The following is a 27,776-nucleotide window of genomic DNA, read 5'->3' on the forward strand; positions in this document are numbered from 1 at the left end:
GCCACCATTTGATGTGTTTCTCATGACATGTACTACCCTTTTCTGGGTACTTCATAAGGAGAATCTAGTGGCCAGAAGGTGATTATAATTCTGGTCACTATATCTCTCAGCCAGAGTGAAAATAGTCAGCAAAATGCAAAATATTCCAAAAATACCCAGTTCTACTGATTCTACTGGGAGTTTGTCATTCTGTTTTGGAATATAGTTGATGCCCGTGGATCAGGAAAACAAATTAACTATGTACAGAGGATTGTTTAGAAATTCAGGTGTTTTGATCCTTCTGTAGCTCAGGTTTTGCATAGATTTTTCTTAACTTTTTTTTTTCTTTGATGCTTCACATCTTATTCATGATAACTCACGCAGCCTTTGTTCATTTATGACATGTTCATCTCCCTTGTACAAAACTTCCCTTGCACATCTGACTCTCACTTTAATTGTTAGATTCCTCTGTAGCACTGCAGCATCCTAATTCCTGCAGTGCACATTCCCCTTCTCCTCATCCTACCTGGCTTGTCAGACATGTCTCACCCCTCGCTTCCAAGCCTCCTGACCCCGCATCAAGAATCAAACCCCAAAGGACTCCTTAAGCAGAGGCAGTTCCCTAATAAACTGCTGAGCCTGTGGAAACTGGTCTCTCAGCTCAGCCCACAGAAGGAAAACCTTGAGCTTTGTCCTCTACCTACAAGAATAAAAAGTTGGGTGCACCAGGCTGGACCACTGGCACACCTCTCCCTCTGCTCATCAGTGGGAAGAACATCACACAGAGGAGGCTGAGAAATCTGACTAAACAATTACTTTGCTTCTTGCTTTTTGTATCTCAGGAGATTCCAAAGCCTTGAGCAGCATCCTTGTGCTCACCTCTTCTGATATGAATTTTCTCTGCCGCAAGTAGACTGTTCCAACCATTGCTGACTTCTCTAACAGCTATTTCATTCAACCCACAGATGAACAGGCAACATTGTAATCATGGTGTCATGAGGTCTCGTCTAGAGTTTAGAGATTGAACCAAGTTGTTATGGACTTCTACCACCACTCAAGAGAAGCAGAAGTGAGAAGAGTCTGAAAGATGACAAAAAAAGATGGACACACTCTTTAGATGCCTTTGATTTCCTCCACAGGATGGGTTCTTCCTAGAAGTGCCAATGAAATCTAACACTGCTAGGTCTCAGATCCCAGAGATTTGGAAACCACATGAAAAGGAAGAAGGTTCTGTTAAGGGTAGACTACAGTGAGAGAGATTTGGAGTGCAGAAGGCATTCAGTCCATTCATGAGGTCCAATCTTGATGTGTTTCCCACAAGCTGTTCTGAGAATTATGCAAAGACTGCTTACAACATGCTGTAGAAGTAAGGTCACACCAAAGTGTCTCTGCAAGACAATGATTTAATAGCATAATCTCTGAGATATTTTCTGCCTGCTTATATAGGAAGATTAAGTTTTCCTTGCCAGAAATTGCATTTGATGTGAAATGTAATAGGTACAGAATCATTGTCAGATATAATAGTTTTAATAGTAACAGACAGGAAACAGCCTAGGAAAACAAAGAAACTCTCCCCAGACATTGAATATTATCAGTATTATCAGCTTCTATAAGTGACAGGCCAAAGATTTCAGATGTTTTTGTGTGTGTACTGATGAATGTGCAGATACATAATTTAACTGTAGCTTTGGCATGTACTGCCACTGCATGGTTGCTTATTTTTAGCACATTCTGTACTAAAAAAAATTGGGCCAGAAATGTGTTTCAAATCATCTTTACACTTTCTTGTTTCAACACCAAATAATTAAATTGCTTATTTTTCTTTAAAGCAGTAGTAGGATAAAATAGGGTCAGGCAATGGCCTTTCTCACTGGCCATTCACACTGATACTGTCCAGAATCACATAGCTTTTTTATCTGTCACATCTGTCATAAGAAAGAGACTTATCAAGGTAGAAAGATGAAAGCCTGTTTCAGCTATCCAGGTTTTAGGGACAGGTTCAAGCCTGACGACATATTTCACAGTCATGCTATCCACATATTTTCTCTAGATTCTGATGTAAGGTATGCATAAGAATGACAAAAGCATATACATGGTTTTCAGCTTCTGGTATTTCAGACAGGAATACTCTGTGGTGGCAAAATAGAAGGTGCCAGTAAACCTTTGGTGCCTATAGATTCTTTGTTCCTGCTGTGAGCTCTTCTGCTGACATTTTGGGCCTTTCTGTTCATTGGCTGTATAAAAGAGGCTTACTCTGAATGAAAACTTGGTAGTATAGATCACATGGAGAATTACAAGAGCTTTTGCATTGCCTAGCTGTAGTTCATGTTTTAACAGGAAAAAAAAGAAGGAAAAAAAAGAAGCCATTTAATATAGTTGCCAACCACTTGAATAAGCAGGTGGGATTTTCAACCTTTATTTTGACAATTGAAGACACAAATTAAAGTGCCAGAATCCAGAAGGAAAAGCTGATATACATCTGAATGAAAGATGTTTGCACACTACTTTCCCTGACTCAGCCTACTCCACTCCATCAGGGGCTGGTATCAGAGACACTCTGTTTCTCACTGAGGCATTTCACCAGGCAGAAGTGTGAGTTAACAGATGGAAATGGGAAAGTTGATCAGGCTTTTTTTTTTTTTTCCCCCCCAGGGAAATCCTTGTGACAGTCAGATTTAGCCTGAAGGTGTAAGCTCATGTTTTCACTTGTGTTGACTTGTTATGTGATTCTGTGCTACAGAAATGGAACAATTTGAACAGAATGGTGGTCTAAAATAACTTTCCACATCCCAGCAAGGTGTTTACATCATCCACTTTGGGCACTGAAATAGTCAGTTAGTAACAGAAGACTACATAAGGCTGTCATGCGTTTTGTATAATAAGTAAATGAAATATTGTGAAAACAAACTTGAAGGTAAAAGGCTTGTGTTTGCAATGGCTGCATCTGACTCCTTATGCTTTTGTGTGCTGTTGCCTCAGGTTGTAAAATCTTTCAGACAGAGATTCTGTCTTCCTCCAAGTGGTGAAGTGTTCCTCCCCCAGATGGTGAAGTAACAAACCACTGAAATAATCCTTTGCAGCACTATTAAGACAAAGCAGTTGTCTCTACATATTCATATGCAAAAAGAAAATAAAGGAAGATCTGTGAGAAGAATGTGGGCTTGGTCCCTCCATCACTGTCGCTGAAACAGACCTAGAGATATAAATCAAGTAAATTAAGTAATTAAGGGAAGAACAAAGACTCAGTTTCTAAAAGGAAGCTATAAAATGATCAGCCTCAACAAAATGAGCTTCAGGGTGTGGTGCTTCATCTGATGTTAATGGATGGAGAACTCCTGGAACCTCCAGACTTACAGGAGCACCTGTCAGCTGTGTGTGTAGTCTTTTGCCACATTTTTACCCTCAGGATGATGATAAGGACTTAGCACCATGCAGGGTCCAGCTTGTTGCATGTATGCAGTGTAGGGTTTGTGGTTAATGATTCTGTACTGGGACACCACACTGTCCTGAGATTAAAATCTGTGGAATTCAGGAGATCTATGGAAAAAAATATGGCTGTCTAGCTGTTTCAGCCGTACAGCTGCCATGTACCCCCTGTCACCAGCAACCACTGTAAACCCGACTGCTGTACGTCTCTTGCATCCCTTGCAGCAGCACTGGATGAATACTGCCAGAGGGTGGAAGACTCAATACTAGAAAGTAGAGAGAAGGGGCCAAAAAGCAAAAACTGGGGAGGAATAGGAAGGGTCTGTAATATAAGAATTGGGCATTGGTGTGACTGCTGTAGCAAGATGCTGTTAGATGCTACACTATTAGAAAAATAAGAAAATTAGAGGGAGTTGAGGAAAGCACCACATGGATGAATGTAAGGGGTGTGAGGCAGTGGATCAGAGTGTACCTCAAGAAGGACAGTCTCTTTATTGATGAGAAGGCTAAGGCGTGTCTTGGTCAAAATCCTTAAGCACCCAGTTGTGAAATAAACCTTTGATGATAGTGGTTCTCTCCTGCTGAGCAAACACCCTGTTACCAGGAGCTGATGGCCAGAAGCTGATGCCAGATAAACTCAGAGTAGAAACGTTGCAGATTTCTAACAACTGGCATAATTTCTGTGGGAGAAGTCTCCGGGGGATTGCGCAGGGCCGTCCATCTGGGGTAGTTTTGAAATCAAAATTAGTGTTGTGCAGATTGTTTTTACGGGACTGCTTTTGTTCAGTTGTGGTCTACACCGGTGTTGAACCACCAGTTACACCCCCGATGTGCTGCCCTGTGTTGTTCCATGTGTGTATAGGGACCACATGGGATGTGGTGAAGAGAATATTATTCTATAAGGCAAGTTTTCAAAAAATCACAATTCCTCTGAGAGCATCAAAGGGCCAGCTGCAAAGAGAAAAGCAGCTTTAGAAGGTCACAGCATACCACATAGTCCAGCAGAAAAACAATATCTCTGCATTACCAGGTGAATTGCTTTAGTGTGAGGTCTCAGCACCTCAGTAATGCAGATTCAGAAAGAAAATGCCAGCTCTAGCTCAGGACAGACCTAGGTGAAAGAAAGCAAAATGGATCACTGGAAATGCAACTGAAAGGAGCGGTAAAGTGGCAGACAGAAGGGTAAGTGTAAGCCTAATTAGCAGGTGAAGTTAATCGAATGAGTAAATGTTTTCCCATATGGGGGAGGGTATCTTGCTGAGAGCAGATAACATGCAGATAGATATCCTGTTTCGCCATTGAACTCTGCTGATTTGCTATTGAAAATCAAGGAAAACAGAGATTGTTTTGTGCCTAACTCATTTGAATGTGAGAACTGGCTCTTGATTGTCTGGAGAAGCAGAGACTATTTCTGGGCAGATAGTTCCATTGCAAGTGTACCTTTATTTCCACTAGATTTTTTTTTATAACCTCAGGAGATTTGAGAAACTTCAAAGCCTTCTGAAGTGCCAGACGCCAGAGTGCACATTGTGTATTTGCAATAAACGGCTGCCTCCTAGAGGTGACAATATTTTTCTTACAGTTTCTGTTTAGCGTTTATAACATGCCAGAGTTTCAACCTTTTGCAACACCAATGCTGTAAAGGATACTTTGCTGAGAAAATCTTTGGATCTCGTACTTTTAGTTAAAATTATATCTCCAGCTGTGTTAAGGCTGCAAAGCCAGGAAATTCAAGAATTATGGTTGCCTATAAAGCCTTAGCTCTATCCACTTTCATGTCAGCCTTGTCTTTAAACCTTTAAGTACAGGATAACACCATTTTATTTGCAAATGAACTGTGAATAGTTTGCTGATAAGATGCACTCTGATAATGAATCAGGGTTATATACTGAATATATCTGGGTTTTATGTGTGTCTCCCAAAGAAGGAGTAGATAAAGAAAAATATTTTTCCAAATTACTGGCTGATATTACAGTTTAGGCAGCTGGAAATATGCACCATAATTACATGGGGGTTTTCTCATTTAATTTACACCCAACCTGGCACTTGTGGCCTGACTTATGCAAGATCTATGTGCTCATTTCCATGGCAAAATTCCTTGGAAGTTGCATTGGAATGTGAACAGCACTATGTGGTATTAAGCTCAAAAGAAGTAACCTACAACTGTTCTTTAGGAGGCACCACTGTGTGAGAAAGCCCAAGCAGGCAAGCAGCTCTTCTGGACTGGCAGCAGAGCATGGAGGCTCTACCTTCCACATCTGGCTCCTCATCTCACTGCCTCTCAGACTGCAGATACCACTGTCACTGCAGAAATACTTCCAGAGAAAGATAGGGAAGACCCATCAAAAAATGCTGTGATATTTTTCATTGCACTTCAAGAATCAAACTAGCAGCAAAACGGCCAAAGCAACATCTTGCTTGTGTGTTAGTTAATTCCAGTTCTGGAGCAGATTGCTTTTCCCTTAAGAGTCGCAGCTCTTGCCTTTCCAGCTTAAAATAGGATATCATCAAACAAAATCAAGTTCACAGATGGATCAGGACAGATAACTCAAGGTGTGGAACTGGTTGTGTAAAGGAATGAAAGAGCAAATTACAACTCCTCAGCCCTGAAAAGAGATACTGCAAGGGAAGAGGAAAGAGGTCTCTCAGATCCTGAGTGTAAGGGAGAAACTGGCTAGGGATCAGCTTCCCAATTCCAGTATAAGAGCTACAGGGAAGATTCAAATGGGACTCACATTCAAAACAAGGGGGAAGTATCCTACATGTTTGCCCTGTTGTATGTGCTTTTCTAGGCAGCCACTTTTGGCCCATGCCAGACAGAGGCCACAGGGTCAGAGAGGCCTGTGGTGATTCTAGCAGATGTCACATGCCATACAAATTTTATTTCCTATGTCTTTTAGGAAAAAACCCTGAGAATCAGTTTGGTTTTTGGAAACATTTTGAGTCACTGACTCATGTGAACTTGCAGTTTGTCAGCAGCTGTTGGTCTCTTATTGTTTCCTTCCATGTCTCCTTTGAGTCTCAGTGAAAGTTTTCATGTATCCCCTCCATCTGTCAAAGAGGCACAGGCAGGAAGGCACAGTGAACAGACTGGGAACTGATCTGCTCCATGTAGTCACTCACTATGTTTATTGGGGTCTTTTGCTGGCTACCTCAATCAGTAGAAGCTGAAAGTACCTCAGCAGTGGTAATTCTTAATGTCTAATGGTGAATCACTTTTAGTCCTTATAAGATCAAGAACAGTACAGGAATATTTTTCCCTAAGATGACGTTATTTGATCCTGTTCCTTGACACAGAGACAGAGAACAAAGAGGAGGAAATAAGTGAAGATAAGAAAGAATCCCATCTTCTAGTTCTGAACTTGAGAAATTATATTCAGCTCAGATTCACCTCTAGCCATTCCTTGTGACCAATAAGATTTTGTCAGGCTTTGAAATATTTTCCATGACGCTGCTATTATACAAATTTCAGCCAGCACTCTGATAAAATGAGTTGGCACGTAAGATCATGAAGCCGGACCTTCCAGTCAGAGAAAAACACCTTCTACAAAAACAGCCTTTTCAGAAAACAGCCTCCAGCTATCAGCACAGATGCCTTTTACCGAGTTAAGTGCACCACTGAGGCAGAACCTTGCACCCCACAGCTGCTGGTGCTGCAGGTTTGCAGACATCTCTGGGTTTAGCTTTATCTTCATGTCTACTCTTGGTTCCCTCTTCCAATTCAGGAGCAAAACTTCTTCTCTCTTGCTGTTTTATGTCACAGATCCCATAATATCTGACTTATAGTGTGTGCAGATAAAGCAGATATTAATTTAATAAGTTAATTAATTTAGATAAAGCAGAATCTATGCTTACAGTATCCTTACTCCTCTATCACTCTGATTTCTCTGGCCTCCATGCCTTTCTTTGAAATAGTTCAGACAGGGAGTTGGTTTTGGTTTGTACAGAAATAGATGCTATGTTTAGCTTTTCAGATTGAGATCACAGTGAGATCTGACTTCATCCTGCTCAAGTTCAATAGGTGTTTGCTGCTCAGAATTGATGTTGTCCAGTGAGAAATAGAGCAGTAAGTCTTTCACATTTTACACAACTGCCAGCACCTTTATTGACAGCTTTGCAGTCAGGCCTAATCTAAATAATCTTGAGATAGCCACCACCTTCAGGATTTAGGCACTTCTGTTGTGGAAATCACAGGGACATTGTCTGTGATTGCCACAGAGGGCTGTACTTGCTTAGTACACAGTTTTCAATCTTCAAAGTGATTGGGGCAAAACCTTCCCCTAACATAAGACTGAAAAATTTACATCCAAATTTGAAAGGAGCCCTCCCATGTGTGCTCCTTTCAGTAGCTCTAGGAAATTGTTTCCTTAATTTTCAAACTGCCCAAATTCTGCTTCAGAAGCCTGTCCTCTCCTCAGTGGGCTCACTGACTTGAAGCCCTGTGTCCTCAGCTGTTCCCTAGCTGCTGTCAAAACTCTGGAGTAAATAATCTTCAAGCTGCAAATCTGCAAAGTGGGTCAGAGGCTCCTCCCTGGGTATGGTAGGAGGAAATCTGACATAGTAATGATGAAGAGTAAAAACCCAAGTGCAAATTCCCTTACTTGACTCAGTTGTTTCCACACTGGTTTCCACAGTCTCTGCTTCACTGCTGTGCTTACACTGGCCAGCTCACTGTGTTTTTTCCTGAACACAACTATGACATTCAAAACTCAGTTGTATCCTCCCTCTGCTTTTGTAAAGCTTTCCCTCCTCCTTCTCTTTTCCCTTTTGTCTGTTCATTTTGTAGGTCTTCCCTTTCCCTCACCATGTGAGAATCCACTATGTATGGAGAGGATTGATGATTCTTCTTTCTCTGCACCTTATCTCCGCTTAGTTATTTCCTGATCCATTCCCACTGTCATATTTCATAAATAGATTACAGATCCCATACCAACATTTGGTTGATCTGTTTTCTTACAATGTGAAATCTCAGGCTGACGCTGATGTCTTCTCCCAAGAAACTTCAAATGAGCTTAAGCCTAACATGATCATATTAAAAATCACCATTTTCCCATGCAAGTTGTCTTTATGATCCAACATCTTCTCTCACACCACTATCTATCAAAAGCCCTCATCACTCAAGCCTGTACATCTTGGATCTCCCCAGCATGGCACACACTTGTCACATCAGCAGCAGTTTGCACTTTCTTCGTCACTGTCAGGCTCTTCTTGTCTGTGCAGCCTAACTCCTCCTAACACCACTGAAGGTGTTTCATGGCAATATCAGGCAAAAATATGTGATAAAGTTTAAATCATGCTGAAGCTGTGCTTTAGAAGCTTTAGAACAGAAAGAGGTTTTGTTCCAATAACGTTTAAATTTTGCATTTCACCTAAATTGTGGCAAAATACATGAATCTTATGTCAAAATTTCTGTTCAAAGTTGTGACACACTTGGTACCAGACAGTAGGAGGGAAAGGTCGGCCCCTGTCTGTGGAACGGGGACAGTTGTGTAATCTTCAGCAGTTGCATGGCAGGTGTGTAGGAGAGATGGCTGCCTACAACATCTTACCCAGTCTGGCTTTCTCTGCACAGATCAGGAAATGATGGGGGCATGGGAACCACACTATGATTCATACTTTACTTTTTTTTTAGAACAACCACGTAGATGGTCTAAACATCCTGAAAACCTAGGTAACTTTGTTCCAGACACAGTGGAATGCACTGAGCCTACTGGGTCATACTAATGGCCCCGTGAGGAAGCTCCCAAACCCGCTTTGTGTCATGTCACAGACAGAGAAAAGACAGGGCACAAGACCCCAGTCCCTGCCAGATGTGGTGCCACATACACACACATTTGCAATTTTAGGAAATACTGCTTAATGAAAGACTTCTTTAAATCACCCTAGGATAACCATGTGCTGCAGTAACCATACACTGGAATATGGAAAAAATATCATTGTCTCCTAACAGGTCATAATTTAGGACAAGTGTCTTCAGTGACAGCAAAGAACATCCCCATTCATTTCAGTTTGTGCATGCTTTAATCAAATACACCCATGACAAGAGACACATGCGGTCCTCCTCCTGTGAGGACTAGGAGGTCAGCAAGTCTGCTGCCCACTTAGTTTAATGACTGGGCAAAAAAATGAAAGTTTTTCTGATTTATTGGGTTAAAAGTTTGACTTGACTATTTGATATATGTATTTCTTTTTCTATTTGCATTTTACTGTTCTTTTCAGTTATGTCATCACACAAACCAGACCCTTAGTCCTTGCTCTTTCAACAGATCTTAAGATATCAGAATTGCAGTGGTCCGAGGCTACAGCCATAATTCATTTAATGGCAGGCCACAGAGACTGCCTCTATGGCCCTCATAAATTCTTGGAGGGACGAGCTCTACATTCTCTTCTCCTTTTTATGATGGTCCAAAACGAGTATTACATGGGCCTCTCTCTCTTCAAGATCAAAAGAGATTATCAGAATAAAGAAAGTAATAAATACTCCACCCTTCTCTCATTTGCAGAGACTCACCACTTTGAACATTTCACATCTTTCACTACTTCAATTTCCTACCAAAAAAAATTACTTATTCAAAGGAGGAATACAAATATCCACACAGAACCTGTTTATGACATTCTTATCAGAGATAGAAGGCAAATGCATATGCAAAGGATGGAAGCAGCCCTCTAAGAAGATTTCCCAGAGGGCCTTGACCTTGATTTGTTGCTGAACTCATACTGCATCATGTGCAGATTTACAACAGAACTATCCCTGTAAAAAAACAGAGCTGCAGTTCAAATCTTACAGTACCAATAAATGGTTTTCCTGCATACAAACCTGTGAACTGAGAGCCAAATCTGAGCTCACTGAGGAGAATTGAAAAGATGAATCTAAAGCCAAGAGGCTAGGCTCGAAGGCCCTAACATTAAAGCTTGGCCATTCATGTTTCTGTCAGCTAGTTAGATAAATCTAAAATAAATTATATATGAAAACATAGATGGGCTTTTCTCTTTAGCAGAAGATCTCAAGGCAGCCTCTCTAATTTATTTCAACTGTGCTTACTCTGAGGAGAGGGATGTGTTCACTGAGCAACAGAGGGAACTCTAGTAAGTACTTCAGGAATTGTAGTTGTAGGTAATGTGTCAATGTGCCTTTAATGTGTTCAGTAACTAATGGGATAGTTGCTGCAGATGAGTGGAAAAGAAAGGCCCCTGTGGAAGCTTTTTCTTTAATGCAATTGCAGCTGTGAGCCAAGGTTAATGTAGCCACAGCTCCCTTGGGAAGCATCATGGATTGATAATTCATGGGTTGGGTAGCAGCCATTCTCCGTTCCCTGTTAGGTCCACTCTTCCCTGAAGGAATGGTGAAAGCAACAGAATGGCACCTCATGCTCCAGGATCCTTCCAGACCCTATGATAAAAAATCCTGAAATTCCTGGGGACCCAAATAAAATCAGTAGTGGAAGGGGGAGAGAGACACAGACATAAATATACACGTTTAGGTCCTCCTGCAAAATAGGGGAAAAAAAAAATTTTCTTTCCAGATGGAATTGCTAGAAGGGTAAATCCATGAAGGCACTTTTTTTTTTTTTTTTTGGATGTGCTTTTAACAGGAGCTCTAGCATGGCACAAAGAAAGAGGCAGGAACAGTTATTCCTCAGAAACTGAGAAGGGATTAAGGGGATTAACATGGTTTTCCTATTAAATGGTTAAATCATGAGTGGCAGCGGTAGATTTATTTCCTTATAAAAACAAAAGCCCAGCAATGAGAGGTGGCAGGGTGGTTGGCCCAGGCTGAGGCTGTGCTGTGCAAACCACCCCAGTGACTGTTTGACAGCACAAAGCAGGAAAGCCTTTGGCCTCCCACCCTTCCTCCCCTGCCCGCTGCAGCTCTGCTGGTGCTGCTCCAGCATCCCTTGCATCAAACCTGCTTGTCCAGTCGCTCTCCCTGCTATCCCCAGCTCTGCTGCTGTCCCGCCTGGTGGGGTGGCAGACCCTGCTGGTCCAGTCTGGACCCTCGGCCCCCAGGCCAGACCATGCCCCTCGGCATGGCTGTCTGAGGCCCACCAGGCTTTGGTTACATGCTCACAACAGACAGGGAACAAAACACACTGCTGGCTGTCCTGCATGCCCACACTGCATCAATTATTGTGGTCAGGGCTTCAGAGATCATTGGCTGCTTCTTTGGAGGCAAATGCTCTCTTTGGCAAAAGACTCCTGGAACATGCAAGTGGATCCTTTGTTTCAATAACTTTAAAGTTTATTATTAATCTTTCCAATGTTAATATTTAGCCACTAGTATCTGCCTGGATAGCAGCTTGCTTAAAACAAGATGGGCTGTAAGAGCTGAGCTTTAACTTTTCCTGAAGTACTTTTCTGTGGATCCAGCTAAAGTCAGAAGTAGCAGAGTGTCCAAACTCACCTTCTCAGGAGACATGAGAGGAGCTACAAATTATCCTCCCAGAAGAGGAAGCAAATCTGTAAGCTAAGCTGGTGCATCAGAAAAGAACAATAAGAGCGAAGCAGCCTTTTTGAGACTCCCATTGAAATATTAAAAAATCCTGCTTAGAGGAGAGTTGGGAAGCAAATATGTGAATAACAAGCAAAAGTATTGAGACAGGTACTGAGGCAAGCAGGACAGTCAGAGAACACAGCCTTTCTGATGAGGGAGAAAGGAACAAGAACTCAGTGCAGTGATATGTGAGCGAGGGACAGTGCCCAATCCCTAATGGACTCTTTATCGGGCAGATGTGTGTACTGTAGAGGCAGAGATGTGCTTTCCACTTGGAGCACACACAGGCAGCTCCCTTGCATTCATCTGAGAGGATGACATGAGACTTTTCCTCTGCCTTAGTTAAATTGCCAAGCAAGCACTCACAAGGGTAACTTTCATGGCATGGTTACTGTAAGCAAAAGCTTCCCTGTAGACCAAAGGACACTTCTGCTCACAGGAGATCAAACCAAGCAGGCAAGCTGGCTGGCATTGCATAATCTGTCACAAGGAGATCTCCCCAGCTGGAGCAGTCTCCTTGCACGGGGTGTCTCCCTTCAGAGGGCAGAGGGACCAAAAATGACCCCAGGCACTGCTCAAACAGCTTGCACCTTACCCCATCACATGGATTCCTTTGCAATCAGCATAACATTGCTCTGCAGGCTGGAAACACAGTGTAAACCCTTTGATCCATCCTCTCTTCACCTAAGGGCAGCAGACAAATCAGATGGCTTCTTTTGATAAAAGAAAGGAATTTGTTGGTTTTTTTCAAGGCAATTAGAAGTTCATTATTAGAATTGTCCAAATTAAAGTTCCAGTTTCCATTCTCCTTCCCTCAGCCCAAATGGCCATTGGATCACATATCATGACAAATGCTAGTTTAATTGTTAAATTATGCTTTGCTAAATTTGGCATTGAAATCTGATTTTGAAATGAAAATCAACATGTTTTCAACTTTCATTTTAGAAGTTACAACATTTTTAGTATTCCAACTTGTTTCTTTACTATTTTTTTCCTATCTCCACATTTTTCTTTCATAAAGAAGAATGGATCACAAAAAAAAACCCTTTTTCTTCATTGTCCTTTTCTGATGACAGACTAAAGTTCAAAGTTTTTAGGTTTGGCTCTTTGAATATAAAAGTGGCTAACCAATAGCAAGCCAATGTTCATCATTTTAAGTTTGAGTTCTTTCAATAAACAGTCAGGGCTAGGACTACAGATTGAGCTAGTCATTAATCTCATGGAGGATGTGCCAGTGTTCTGCTAAAGAACCTGCAAATCATGTGGATTCATTGCTCCAGATGGTGTTAGAAATGACATGGAAACCCCAAAAATGGAAAGCAAAACAAAAAGTGGAACAGGAACCCGAACAACTCCAGGTCTTCTCTGGGAGGTAGGATCCAAAGAAGAAATGTGGAGAGGGACATGAAGGACAAATAAATTTATGAATGCAACAAGTATGGTTGTAGGCACTGGGAAACAGCTTCTAACTCCACTTTGACTTGTCTAGAGCTGTCTTTTATAACACATGTCAGTCTTCAACATAGGGACTTGAAGTCTGTGCTGGTTACTTGTGAAACCCTCAGGAGCAGCCAGCACTTCAATAATACTCTCAACGAGCAAAGTGCTGGCATGAATTCTGCTGAAATTGTCTACTTCTAATCACTGCACTCCAAAAAGGTACAGACAACTTGGAAGGAATGAAAATATAATTGTAGAATCAGGAAGAGTGGAATTATTAGACTAAAGGGCTGAAAGTCCTTTAAGCCAGCAGAGAGAAAGCTTGTGTGAGGACTGATTTATATCTGAAAAGTGTCTGATCATAAAGACACCACAAAAAAAGAAGTGATTTCTGTGTGATTAGGGCACTTGGAATTAGTGAGAGGAAGACAAAAAGCACTGAGCTGAAAGCACTGCACAGGAGCGGACTTACTGGGCAGAGGATGGAGGTTCAGAATTCATGAACCAAGAGTTCAGTGGAAACCAGAAAACCAGAATTTCGTTTCCAAATGAAAGTGAGCCAAAATACTGAAATGCTGCACAAAGAAGACATTCCTGGGAAATGATACTGAGCAATTCCACCTAAAATAATATATTCCTGGTTCAGATTTGTCATTAACCCCAGATTGCATATGTAATTGTGTGGTATTTATTAATGTAATGCCAATCCACAGCAATTTCAGTTATGCGTTGTGGTCTATACCATTGCTTCAATGGTTGGTTTTAGTAAAGCCAGATTATTTTAAACTTTCAAGATTAGTTAGTGTCTTACCATGAATCAGTTATGGTAGATATCACATAACTTCCACAAGCTGTTTGGCATAAAAGTTTCTATTAGTTCCTGGAATTATTTTTTTCTTGCATTTCATGGCACAGCAATTAGTAGCAATTAGTGCAATTTCTTTTCATAATTAAATCTTGATGGTTTATGTTGTACTTTGGGAGCTGTTTACAGTGAAAGACTCCAAAGAGAATAACACATATGACTAAATGACATATGACTGAGCAAAATCAGGAAGATTTTTGCAGAGTGGTTGTATTTTTCATGCATCTGCTGTTTTGATTTTGACTATATATGCTTGCAGTGAATTCCCATATCAGCAGAAGAGAAAACAATTTTTTTTAAAAATTGGTATGCGTGTATATTATTTTCTTGATTATGCCTACAGATTTCTGCAAACAAGTCTAACAGACATAACTCCAACTTTTGTGGTGTTCATTTAGGAGCAGTGCTATTTTTTGCTGAGAGACTTCTTGCAGACTATGACACTGTTCAAGTACTTCTTGAGATTCTGATGTTGGTTTTGGACATCTAATAGTTGTTCACGTGTGGAATCCCTACTGCCCACCAGAAACTGGGATATACTAAGAGGAGAACTCAAGTCTGACAAAACTTCCCACATGCTTTTCTGGTATACATGCAAAGACAGGTTCTCTTTGTGAAGTCCTTGTTTGGTTCCTAAGGGTTCAAAACAATTTCTGTGGCATTTTCTCTACTAGAGGTACCAGCTTCATTGTATCTACTAAAACTGTGTCATGTTAATGCAATATCTCAATAAATTAGAGTGTATTTTGATTAGTGAAAACAGGTCTGCTGACAATTCCTCCCCCATGAGTATCGCACTTTGGAAAATAACCAAATATTGAATTTAAATACAAGGCACAATGTGATAAGATCGTCAGAACTGGTAGGAATCATGAGTACCAGCACTCCCCTTCACTCTCTTGTGTGGTTTTTTTTGTTTTGTTTTGTTTTTATTTGTTTGTTTGTTTTTGCCAGCTGCAACATTTACAACCACATCCTTAAACCCAAAAAGCCACCTCCCCCATCAGCACTATTTGTTAGCTTATGGAAAACATGGCATGCAGCAATCTATTTCGTGAACTGTTTAGTTTGTCAGCATAGTGACACGTCCAGGATAAAACATGCTTCATCCTTTTTGCCTCACTCTTGCCTGAGCACAAGCAGCTGATCAGTCATTCAGGAGTAGTATTTTCCCAACATGCTACAAAGATACTGAGGTTACCAACCTTCCTATCTTGCTTTTTAAATTTGTTTAATGCCTTCACTACCTCTGATCCTTCCTTTTGCTCCTGGACTGGTTTTCCCACCTGAGAGTGGTCTGATTTTTCCTTTATTCCTCCTAAACTCTAATGAAAGCAGATTATATTCAAGCTCCATGTTGCAGTGTGGTTTGGGTATGGTTTTGGCATGCCAAAGGATCTGGCATCATGGACTTTTGTTTTGTCCTTGCGTTGAGTGAGGAACATGGAGAACCATTCTCCCACTGCATGCCAGAGCTGTGCAGCTTTGCTTCAGCACGAGGAAGATTTTCATCCTTCTGAAAGACAAATATTAAAAAAAGACACTTAGCATTGCTTATTGAGAACATTTATGTGCACAAAGGACACACAACAGGATTAACATGCTGACAATGGCTGCTTGATGCTCTTTCATGGTCACAAGAACCATGTGCCACCCTGCTGTTCACTAACTGGTGCCTGGGGCAGACCTTCCTTCAGCCAGTGTGCAGACACAGAAAAGTAATATCCCCCTATGCTGCCTCCCTGTGGGGGTGATCAAAGTTTATTCCTGGACTTTGCCAATCCAGACTTTTTAAAATAGTCATCAGTGTGAACTTTCCATCACTAAAATAAAGAGTAATCCTCTCCAACACAATTCAGATTCCATTTTCATCTAATTCCTACTCTTGACTGGGTATGATTTGGAGACAAATAGATGGAAAGCCTTCTGTTGCTTCTTGATTCATTCACCAACATGGATAATTTCTAGAACATCTTATTCAGTACTGAAATAAGGAATAAGTGGGTTTAAAACTTACTCTGAGGGTATCTGAGCACCAGCATGGTCTAGAGACAGAATCAGTGCATTTTGTAATTCAGTTTCCTTTTCCATGCATGGAAAATGTACTGTGACACAAACCAAAAGGATATCAGAGACCAGATGCTTTCCCAGCTACAGCAGCTTCGGCAAATGGTTCAGTAAGCAGAGCTTTGCTGTGAGAAGAAGTTGCTGTGATGAGGCTCAGTGGTTGCTGGTTTGCCTCCTACAAGCATTCCTTGCTACATCTGCTCACTGCTCCCTCTAGACAACTGCACTCTACTTCTGGACAAGTGCACTCCAGCAAAGCAAATCTGTTAATCATTCCCAAAATGAGTAAGTGCTACTTATGCTGCTGCTCTCTTTTCCCCCGCTCTGATTGCTGGTCACAAAACTGATAAGGGCACCTATAACTGTCAGAGTCCAGAAACAATGGAGCACAGGAAAGGCTCCTGATGTGGTGGAACATCAAGAAACACACAGGAAAAACCAAAAATCTGTACTTATAGAACCATAAGCTGTCTCAGGCAAGATACATTGATAAGCTCATTGGGTGAGTTGAAACATAGATGTGTTCTGTGTTTCAAAGCAACACAATACTGTCACAGCCTTCTGTAATCTCGGTGACATAAAGAAAAAAGTCACCTACCCTCTGAAATCCTAACAATCCAGTTGTCTGGAGAGTTATCCAGGAACAAGGGTGATAACAGTCAAACCGAACACTTCAGGAAAGATCCTCTAAGAAGCAGAGGGAGTGCATGGCAGCACGAGCATGAAGCTGAGGCAGCTCTAGAGAGCAGCACGGATGACCGTGGGAGGCCTAGGGATGCTCAGGGCGGCGATAGCGCAGCACCGGGAGATGCCCAGGGGCTAAACCGGCTGTTGAGGCAGCAAAAGAAGTTTGCTTCCTGCTGAGATTCCCATTGGCTGGGGCAGGGTTTCCCAGCCCGGGCAGAGCAGGCTCTGCTGCTATATCTAGCGGCAGCTGCCGGGCGGGCAGGGACGAGGGCTCGCCCCGGTGCTCTGTGCCCGCTGCGCCATGGAGCTGAAGAGGGTCCTGCTCCTCGCTGCGCTTCTGCTTCCCGCCACCCTGGGCTTCCCTGTTCAGGTGAGAGCTGCTCCGTGCAATTGTGCCCCATCGCCTAGCTGATCTGTTCTTCCTGGAGTGAAGCTGTGAAGGCTCACTTTGATAAATTCTCAGCAAGAAAATGTTAATAATATCATAATAAATAAAGTCAATATAATGATTTAGCTCCCCCATTCATCGGTTTTTTTTTTTTTTTTGATACTATTGTTTTGATACTATTGTTGCTGCATTTGTCAGCTATGGAAGAATAATGCCTTTACCTGTTGGTTTTGCAGGAGAACTATGAAAACAGCACAACAAGTAAGTAGGATTTCTAGTGTATTTTAAAAGCACCTGTTATTTCTTGACTGTTTATTACATTCTTGGTTTTGACTTGCTTTTAGAGCATGTGAAAACACTGACAGGCCTTTTGAATAAGGCTATGTTTCATAACTTGTTATTGAGCTGAGTGCAGATGTGTTTTTACAAAGATGTGCTTTACACAGACTTTGGGGCATGGTTTATTAGGTTAATTTAGATGTGCTTTCACAGGCTTGAAAATAAAATTTTAATTAGACATCTTGATACCTTTTCATTAAGTTGAATGTTATAATAAGACTGCTAATCATTTGCCTCCTTGCCTACCTCGTTCAGCTGTATGAAAAAGATGTCAGGCATCAAAGAAAGCTTTGCTTTGTTCTGGTTTGGAACAGGCTTAGCTGAACAGCTTTTGTTAACTTGAAAAATACAAGGAGATAATTGCAGAGCTTCAGTGGTCAATGGAAGGAAAACTGTAGGCAGACTTTAACTAGAGCAAGAAATGAACAGGCTGGGTGTAATGTGTACAAAAAGAAGACACCTTGGAAATATTTGCTTGACATAGAGCAAGTCAGTGACAAAAGAAAATTGACAGATTCTGCTTTTGAACTGTCATTTATGGCATGGGAAAAAAGGGATGTTGTAAAATTACTGCTCAGTATATTTAGAAAGGACCAAGAGACTCTTGCTCAAGTTCAAGGTAGTCAGTTGTTCAGACTCAAAGTTGCAGGTTTATTGGGACAAATGCATGCAATGAGTTTTAATTTATCATTGTTACTGCTTTTTGTGCCTTTTGAGACATCTTTCAGTATTTAGAGTGTAGGGAAAATGTGAGCTGTATAATTTTGAAAGCCTTATCACACCAGATGTTCATTTCATCAAGGAGATGGCAGACACCTTCTGTGGTGTCTCATTTGGGTTTTAAAAAGAAGTTGCAGGCTTTATGTGCTTAGGAATCCGGAGCCTAATTTCCACTGGCTTTGACTACACAATTAATCTAGTGCCTCTTGGGTACATAAATTCTGGATCTGGTCAACCCATCTCAAAAATGTTCTTCCCTGCAGAATGTTTTAGATGCCATGCATCTCTCTGATGCAGCTGGTGGGAACTGACCAAATTTTTCTATAATAAACCACCATCATTTCAGTGGACTTCCATTGCCATATAACTGAAGTAACAGTCTGAAAACACAGATTGAAGTCTTTTTGGCTCAGTAAAAGCAATTCTGTTGTGGGTCCTAGATAGAGTCTGAAAAGGAAGACATCTCCTCATTACATTTGAGCAATAATTATGAAAAGGGAATGGTGCTGCAAGGGGTGATAGAGCTTGGCATGTCTTTTACTGAGAAAAATTATAGTAAAATTTGGGGCACAGATGGGGCTTGGAAATAATGACTGTTTACATGAGTGTTCTCTGTTTCAGTGTTAACTAGGAAAAACAAGATTGTTTCATAGTTTGACAAGGAAGACTGTAATTACTAGGAAACTGGAAGAGATTGCCAGATAGGCTTGCAAAATATCCATCATACTTAAGAACAGGTCAAACAAACTGTGGTCAGGAATAATACAGATAAAACAGTTCCTGCCCTAGGGAAAGCAGACAAACTGATGACCTCTGAAGGCCCTTCCAATTTTTAAACTTTTTTGATATTATAAAAGTGAAGATAGAAATGTATATACATCAGGTCAGATTTTCACTTCTGGTTTGTATCTAGAATCTCATATTTGGTAAAAATCAGAAGGCACCACAGTAGAAGGGCACCTTAGAGCTCAGAATGGTACCAAGCTGCTGTCAGGTGCATACTGAAGTTGAAATTATTTTCCCCATGCTAAATTATAGCCTCCATCACATGTTATAACCTTATTGTTTGACACTGTGAAATCAGGGGTTACTGTTGAGCTGGTTAGCCTGCACCTGTTGCAGAGAAATCTGGGGACAAAGCATTTTTTTCTCACTCATTTCTTTTGCAATTTTCCACACTGAAACTGATAAAATGCTTTGCTGATTCTTAGATGGTAAATGATTAGGACTCTGTTCCTCAGCACAATCTACTAGTAATTTTCATAGTTGTTTGATTAAATATCTTTTTAATTTCTGTGCCCATGTGTTAGCTGGTGCACTCCATTCCCCTCCACTCCTCCAAGGGACCTGCCAATGGCATTCCCATGGCTGAGGAGGTCTATGCTGTTGAACACTGTGAAGTTGCATTCAAAATCTAATGCTTATCTTTTTCTTTTTTTTTTTTTTCTCCTTTTTGCAGCAACAGAGCCTACTGAGGTAAGGAAAGCTAATTCAGCTCTTCTGGTCACTTTGGGGTTCAACATCGTGGAAAGTAAGGCCAGGACTCTTGGACTCCACTTGCATCTACACCTGTGCAGGAAAGTCTTCTCTGCTCAAGAAGAGAATCTGCATGCATCAGAGTGTATCTGAACCTTATTCCACACTTCATATTGCATTTGTCTTTATGATACCCCTATTTGCCAAGGTACCATAGAGTATCTACCACCCCATAGTATTTCTTTACACATGGCACATATATAAAAGCTGCACAGGTGAAATATTCTTCCAGTGGTAGCCTGGATGCTGTTGATAATTTATATGCTTTATTATTTAATGTAATGTTAATTTATAAATTGTGAGATAATATTAATGTATCATTCTTGCAGGTTACTACACAGGAGAATATATATGGTATGTACTACTCCATCTACAAATGCATATTTGGGGGTATATACTGATTGTTATCGACCCAGTTACTTCAGAAAATAACACAGGCTTAATACAAATTAACCTTTATGAGGAATTTTAAATGAATGCGCTCACCGCAATGTTTCATGCAAAGCAAAGTATCTTGGTTTTGGCCAATTGCTTGGCCTTGCTAAAATCTCAGCTGTTACATTTGCTAAAAATAGCTCTGCTCAATTAATGTCCTGAATTAAGTCACTTCTAAAGGTTAGATGCACAGAGGTCATGTGTTTCTGCTTTTTACTGATGTCAAGACTTGCTGCCTAATGCGCAGAGTTGGCTGATTTTGCTAGCAAGACCCATGAGTCCCTGATGCTGGGCATAGGTGGGGATATCAGTCCAACCCGTGGAACAGGAATGCAGTTCCAGTTTCATTGATTTTGAGTGTTTTTCAGGAGGTCATGGTGTCCAGCAAGAAGTAGCAGGACTGCTCTCCATCCATTTTTGTTTCTGGTATCTTATGTTGGGGATTTGAGTGTGAGTTGTTCATAAAGAAGTAAAACTGTACCATCTCAGGGCTAAAAATATGATGGCTAGGAAAAGAAAAAAAGAGAGAATGAAATAATTGAAGGCGAATGGCTCTTGGGACTAGATTAATGCCAAAATAACCACAGCTAGGAGGTTCTCAAGGTTGTGTCAATGAACAAGCATCTATATGAGTGAACATCCCTCCAGTCCCTAAATAGACTCTGTAAGTTTTACATGCGTCACTGGAAAAATCATGCATCATCAGAGTAAAAAATCATGCATCATCAGAGTAAAAAATCAGGATTCATATTTCCTCTGGGAATGAGAAAGTGATACTCTTGTGTTTCTGCACAGAATCTCCTTCACCTACAGAGACTGATGAGGAAGATGAAGATATTTTTAACAAAATTCTGAAAGTTAACAAAGGTAATGCTACCAAATTCCTATCTATAAGGGAGCTGTCTTTTTTACTTTTTTAGGGTGATGTGAGAAGTACCATATCTTACCACAATGTGTGCAAATGTGTTTCCCATCTAACACACCACCATATAAGAGATACCACTGGGATTATGGTGTGGTCTGCTGAAGCCCTATAGCGTCTCAAACTATTGTGTCAGTACTGATGCTCCCAGGTGTGGAGGCAACTGAAAACTGTTCAGACAGTTCCTTCAGCTTTAGCTTTCAACATCTTTGTCATTATTTGGACAGGGTATTTGTATGCTTTAACAGTCTTTTTTTTTAAATGAAACATCACTTGCACTCAGCCATCATATGGCTTTGCAGTGCAGACTCCTAGATAACCTGCAGTCAGTTCCATTCTTGCTGCTCCAGACTTCCTCTTCCCTGATCCTTCTGGACAGAACATTCTGATCTATCAGCTTGTTTTTCTCACATTTTCTCCTCCAAGAGTCATTGAAGTGACTTTACTTGAAGTAAAGTAGTTGGTAGAAAGAGACACCAAATATTCCTAGAGTTTTCTCCTGACAACACTCCTCTTTTTGGTTTGCCCACCTCCTTGGGTTTCCTTATTGGAACCTTCTGCTTTTGTCCAGCACCCTCCTGGGGAGATATTTGATGCTATTCATTCAGTGTCATGTGATGGATAATTAAATAGTACCAGAGTAAAACATCATTCTTACTATTGAGACTGCTTGTTTTTTCAAGTGTGCTTAGCAGGTGTCCAGCAATTTATGGCTCAAATGTTTCCACCCTTTCTCTCCCACCAGACAGCTCCCAGCTCTTGCAGGAAGGTGACATAGTTCTGCGAAGGAGTCGCAGTGCCATCAACTGCCGCCATTGCAACTGGCCCCAGTCCAGTGATGGGATAGTTCGTATCCCCTATGAGCTGGATCCTACTTACGGTGGGTCTAAATAGAATTTATTTTTTAATGAGTTTTGTCCAGTACACTTCAGAGAGAAAAATACATTGAGTGAGCACGCAAACAGTTGAATAAATCAATTCTAAGGATTTACTTGTGCTGTGCAAGCACAGATAAATTTTAAGTTACAAGGACCTGAACCAGAAATATTCATTGAGACATTTTGCGTGCATCATGTTTTGGGACTGATCTCTTGGAGACAATAATAACCATTCCCTCTAATGGTGTCTTCCAGGATACCTTCCTTTATAAGGTTCATGACTATTTCAGTGGAGCTTCAATGATCTGCTTTTCATCAGCAAAACAGCTTCCCTTAATTGTCTCCAAGTGTCCAATAAGATACATCAAAAATGGCCACTATAATTAAGAACAAATCATTGAAAAAAGAGGCACCTGAATACTTTTGGACAAATATCTGGATAAAGAGGATCTTGTGCCAGGCTGTTAAAATCTTAAAACAACCTAGGCTAATGTTTCTGTTCCTCATTTATGCTGTTTTTGAGAATATGTAAGATTTTAATGGCATCTGCTAATCTCTGCTTGTGACTCCTAAAATTAACCCTCTCTTCCCCAGAGGAGAGCCATGTAAAAGGGATTCATGATGCCATGGCAGAATTTGAAGCACTGACTTGTATTAATTTTGTGAAGCGCAAGGCAGAACGTGACTACCTCAGTATTAGATCTGCTGATGGGTGAGTTGAATGATAAATTAACAAGTTACTTCTACTCTGTTTTTCAATCCTTCCCTACACTGATTCTCTGTGACCTCAGAGACCTTTTGTTTTATCACAGTGCCAAGGTATCTTCCTTGACAGCCTTACTAGTGCAAGGGCTCACCAGGTACATCAGGAACTCACTGCAGACACTGAAATAATACAAATCATGGAAAAATACCATTAAGGGGGAAAGAATGTTTTCTGTGTGGTATAGTGCACACTTCAGCACAACATATATTGAATACTGTAGGTCCTATCTACAAAAGTAAACCAACTTCAGCTTATAAAATAAACAGTTCTCTGAATCACACTGTTGGCCATCAAGCTCAGAATTAGAGCTTATGAGAAAATTGTTCAATACTTAGCTTGAAAGTGTTATCTCCGTCAGATCTCCAGCTCTGATACTCTCTAGTATTTAAAAAAAAAAAAGTTGTTATTTCAAGGGAGTTAAAGTCACAGTAAAGTCGGAATTCAGGAGCCTCTGTGCTAACAAAAATCTTCCAGAAAGATTTAGCAATGATCATACACTTTGTTCTTTAATATGCCATGGTCACTTTTGCCTCTGTCCACTCTGACTATCACAGGAGAGAGGAATCCTTCCACTCCCACAAGAGGTGTGTGAAGCGAGATTCTCTGTTCTGCCTCTTTGCCTGCCTGCCAATAAAAATCCCATAAGTCTTGTTGTTGTTCAATGCCTCTCTCAGCTGCTGGTCCAACTATGGGAAAGTAGGAGGTGGACAGACTGTCTCTGTGATGAAAGGAGGCTGCATGTGGAAAGGAGTAATTCAGCATGAACTGGAGCATGCTCTGGGCTTTTTGCATGAGCACTCTCGAAGTGACAGAGATAAACATGTAAAGATCATGTGGGAGTACATCAGTCCTGGTAAGTACTTTGAACTCCTCAATGTAGGAAGTGGTACAGACACATCCTACTGCTCCCAGCTCTCCCTTCTCCCCTGAAGGGAGTAGGGAGGAAGCCTATTCTAAGTACAATATCATATATTACAGCTGACAGACCAGACTTCAAGAAATTTGAAAACTCCAATAACCTGGGTCTTCCATATGACTATTCCTCAGTAATGCACTATGGCCCGTAAGTAGCAGCATGGCATTACTATTTTAGGAACTCAAATCTTACATTAGAATTAGTTTCTATCATCACTCTCTCCTAACTTCCAGTTTCCCCAACTCTCCTTCTGAGAAAAACACCCTGAGTCAGTTCAGACCAGCTGCTCCCTAGGACTGGGATACACTGTCCCGTAGCTTTCCATTAGGGAGCCCTCCACTGCTGGGCTTGGGAGCAAAGAAGGGCATCTGGACATTGACTCTGCTTACTGGTGGACATCTCAATGAGACCTGTTTAAACAGCACTATTAGTCGCAGCAACAGTTTATGTACAATTCTTGTTCTCCCTCCAAAGCATCCTACTGAATCCTGAAAGAAGTTATGGTGCTTAGAGAACATTGTTTCTCATGGGTCTTTTCAGATACACATTCAGCAATACCACTGGAAAAGCAACTATTGTACCAATTCCTGATGGATCAGTACATATTGGACAAAGACAAGGGATGAGCAACTTGGATGTGGCCAAAATCAACAAACTTTACAACTGCAGTAAGTATCTCCAGGCCACCCTGTTATCTTCAACTCAGATTTGGGCACGTGGCAGAGACAGCAGTTTTTCATCAGACTGTGAGACTATTCTCATGAATTCCTGGTACCCACTAGGGTTACTCTGGGAGGGAATGCAAAGGTGAAGCTGGAGGCACATTGTGATTAGTGAGAAAATGGAAACTGCCTCTAAATTAAATTTGCTAAACACATTTGCTATTAGCATAAGTGGCTGCTGTGCAACTGGACTAACTGCACACCACATTTTAAACTTCAGTGGAATAATTTGGTTTCTTACAGTTCAGCAGACAATTATAAATCCCAAAAGAGCCAGATATCACTGCTCCTCATGGCAGCTGGTATTTAAGACCTGAGCCAAAACAAAACAGTTGTATGCTACTTTGAACGTGAACAGTTTCATGCTGCCTCATCCACTTTTCAAAAGTTTGTCATTCTAAGTTTTTATGTTTAAACTTTTTATATGTAATCTCTGCTAGAAGAATTTTTTATATCCAATCACAGAAATTTATTCAATCAGAGGGGAAAAAAAATGATGGAAGTATTACCTCTGCATCCCAAATGCTCCTCCTAAGCTTGGAATTAAGCATTGCAGAGGCATAGTATTTGTGCTTGACTATTCTGACATCACTTAACTTCCCCTTCTCAGTGGAAAACAGTGGCACCAACTGCACTGAATTGAAAGTCTTTACAGAGTTGCAGAAGGAGATCTCTTGCTAAATGACAGAGCTAATCAATAAAAATTGAATTATTTTCAGAGCACTACTTTACTTTCCTCTTTGATGCATTGTGTGAAAATTAGGACAACATGATTTCTCCTTTTAATCAAGATATACCAGTACTCTGAAATAAATTCTGATAGATCAGAAAAGAGAGATCAGTCCATTCTGAAGAGATGGTAGTTGTGAATGACTGAAATCTTCTGCAATCCTGAGGCAAGCATTTTTTCCTCAGGTCGCTGCAGCACTATTCTTGATGGACCTTCTGGGTCACTGAGATCTGCCAACCACCCAAGGAATTACTCAGATAACACCAACTGTGTCTGGCTCATCCGAACCCGATCCAGAAAGGTAATCACAAAGTGGTCTTGAAATATGGCTGAGCTTCTTTCTACATTAAGCATCTTGTGCTTTGTACAGCAGTTGCCAGATGAGATAAATTTCAGAATAGTCTCTACTTCTAGAGAGGTATGTGCTTAAGCCAGGTACAGACAAAGACAATTCAGAGCTGTGATTTTGAAAAACCTCCACAAGTTTGGCTTCAGGTTTGAAAAATCAAGACAAAGCTCCTTGAGCATGGGAGCATTCAGTGATTAGATCTGAACCCTGCAACTTCAGGGGAAGAGAGACAAAGCCGGATAAGCAGTTCTAGTCTGTGAGTCTGTGCTTGGCTACAGTTTAGATTCTGTCTGTTGTAAAGGACATTCCATGAAAGAAGTATACTTATATATTAAAAATTTATTTTCTCTTCCCTTCCAGGTTTCTCTGCACTTTCAAGCCTTTCAGCTGCAAAAAACTAAAAGCTGTCAGGGTGATTATGTTAAAGTTTATGATGGATCCAGCAAGTCTTCTCCAGTTCTAATGGACAAGACCTGTGGATCAAAGATCCCCAATGGCATAGTTGCTTCTAGTAATCTTATGCTCGTAGAGTTCATCACAGATGGTGCCGAGACAGCTTCTGGTTTCCAAGCCACCTTTACTGCTGGTAAGTCTGAGAACAAGGAGAATGGCAAGGAAAACAGTCCATGCCAAATCAACCTTTCTATTCACTCAGGAAAAACCTTGAAGAACTGCTCTCCATGAGGGTTATCACTTCCTTCCTTGCTCTTGACATAAGGGATCAGTTCTACAATGAGCCCATTTATTCATTCATGCAGATGGGGCCACACTCAGGATCAGTGGTGTTAGCCAGGTGATCCACTGTTCACCTCCCCTCTCGGATATGTGCCATTCCAAAGCATGAGCCAATAAGGGCAATCAATTTAGTGGCACTGCTAGCGTTACTAGTACAGTAGAAAGAGAATAAATTGTAATGCAGCATTTGAATATATCATTCCCCTGGAAAAGGTGCAGTTTTCAATCACAGTTCAGAGAGTGAGACAGATCTACAGTGAACGAAGTCACCCAGCCCCTTGACAAGAAGAGAGGCAGCATTTCCATGGTCAGGATTCCTGGAACGTTTCCAGCTAGAACACATTTTCTTCAGTCCCATTTAATTAAGAACTAAGGCACGACTAAACAATTAAGCGGCCAGAGACTTTCGAGTTAGCGTGTACCAGTTGGAATAAAGAGATTCCTGTGTGTGTGACTGCAGCCTACAGCAACTGCACAGCAGTGCAGCTTGTGTTGGGGGGAAAGGAAGCTCAGCTGTGTCATGCAGCCTTGTATCTGCCATGGGATAAGAACAAGCATGCAGATTTGCATGTGTCCACTGAAATGCACTGACTTGACCATATAGCCAAACCAAACCAGCAATTTTGCATTGTCTCTTTATAGTATCTATTTCTGTCCACTGTTGCTATGGAAGGAAAGAAAAATTAAGAAACTCCCTGTGCCACTTTGCTGTGTCCACCAATATAAAGCAGTCTTAGCTGCCAGATAAAATGTGATCTAGCATATACATATTTTAGAGATGCTACAGTTTGTTCGGAGACTTCTGAAAGCTAAGCATTCTCTCATTTCATTTACAGTGAGGAGCCAAAGAAGATCTAGCATCCGCAATTGACTTAATGAAGAGGAACCTATTCTGTGAATATTGAAATTATGTGTTTCCTACTTTGTTCTTATCTTGGCTTGGATCAGTATGAAATTTAATTCTATTAAGAATCAAAGTTTTCATCTTCCTGAAAAAGTTTGTTCCCCAAGCCATACAAATGTACAAATTCTATACATCTGGTGTACTTCTCCTTTTGTCTGCACAGTTAAGTTATTACCTCTTTCTATTTAACAATTGAATAAAAATCTTCATTTAAAAAAAGTTTCCATTTCTCTTTTCCAGTAGTCACTTCCACCCAAACACACTATCAATGTGGTCTGACTTCTTAGCCCCCTTCATTCAGTCTCTTAATTATACCACTGATGTCATCACAGGTTTAGTTACTTAGCTGAAGAGACCAGCTCCAAACTTCAAAAAATCATTTTATGGTCTTCACCGTCTTGAGCATGAAAAGGTCTTGGACAGAGTCCTACACCAGCCTAACATTTCCACTTCCAAAAATGATTTCTTTCTTCCAAATTCT

The 27,776-nt window shown here is 40.9% G+C and overlaps 1 protein-coding gene across 1 annotated transcript; it reads left to right on the top strand.

Moving 5' to 3' along the window:
• The first annotated feature begins 17,180 nt into the window (after nucleotides 1–17,180).
• Nucleotides 17,181–27,505, top strand: LOC119701627 (astacin-like metalloendopeptidase). The gene is made up of 13 exons (XM_038138574.1): nucleotides 17,181–17,325; nucleotides 17,580–17,604; nucleotides 19,862–19,878; nucleotides 20,268–20,292; nucleotides 21,169–21,240; nucleotides 22,041–22,175; nucleotides 22,768–22,885; nucleotides 23,614–23,792; nucleotides 23,918–24,002; nucleotides 24,396–24,523; nucleotides 25,493–25,608; nucleotides 26,017–26,242; nucleotides 27,228–27,505. Exons 1-13 carry the CDS (start codon nucleotides 17,257–17,259, stop codon nucleotides 27,260–27,262), a joined length of 1,230 nt encoding a protein of 409 aa, XP_037994502.1. The 5' UTR covers nucleotides 17,181–17,256; the 3' UTR covers nucleotides 27,263–27,505.
• The last annotated feature ends 271 nt before the right edge of the window (nucleotides 27,506–27,776 follow it).

Source organism: Motacilla alba, chromosome 5, assembly GCF_015832195.1.
Source record: "Motacilla alba alba isolate MOTALB_02 chromosome 5, Motacilla_alba_V1.0_pri, whole genome shotgun sequence".
Taxonomy (NCBI): domain Eukaryota; kingdom Metazoa; phylum Chordata; class Aves; order Passeriformes; family Motacillidae; genus Motacilla; species Motacilla alba.

Bases quoted from the DNA above. Each gene is read 5' to 3' on its own strand.
- LOC119701627 (XM_038138574.1), top strand. From the start codon at position 17,257: ATGGAGCTGAAGAGGGTCCTGCTCCTCGCTGCGCTTCTGCTTCCCGCC. The intron at 23,793-23,917 runs GTAAGTACTTTG...CATATATTACAG, and splicing joins GTGGGAGTACATCAGTCCTG to CTGACAGACCAGACTTCAAG. The intron at 24,003-24,395 runs GTAAGTAGCAGC...GGGTCTTTTCAG, and splicing joins TCAGTAATGCACTATGGCCC to ATACACATTCAGCAATACCA.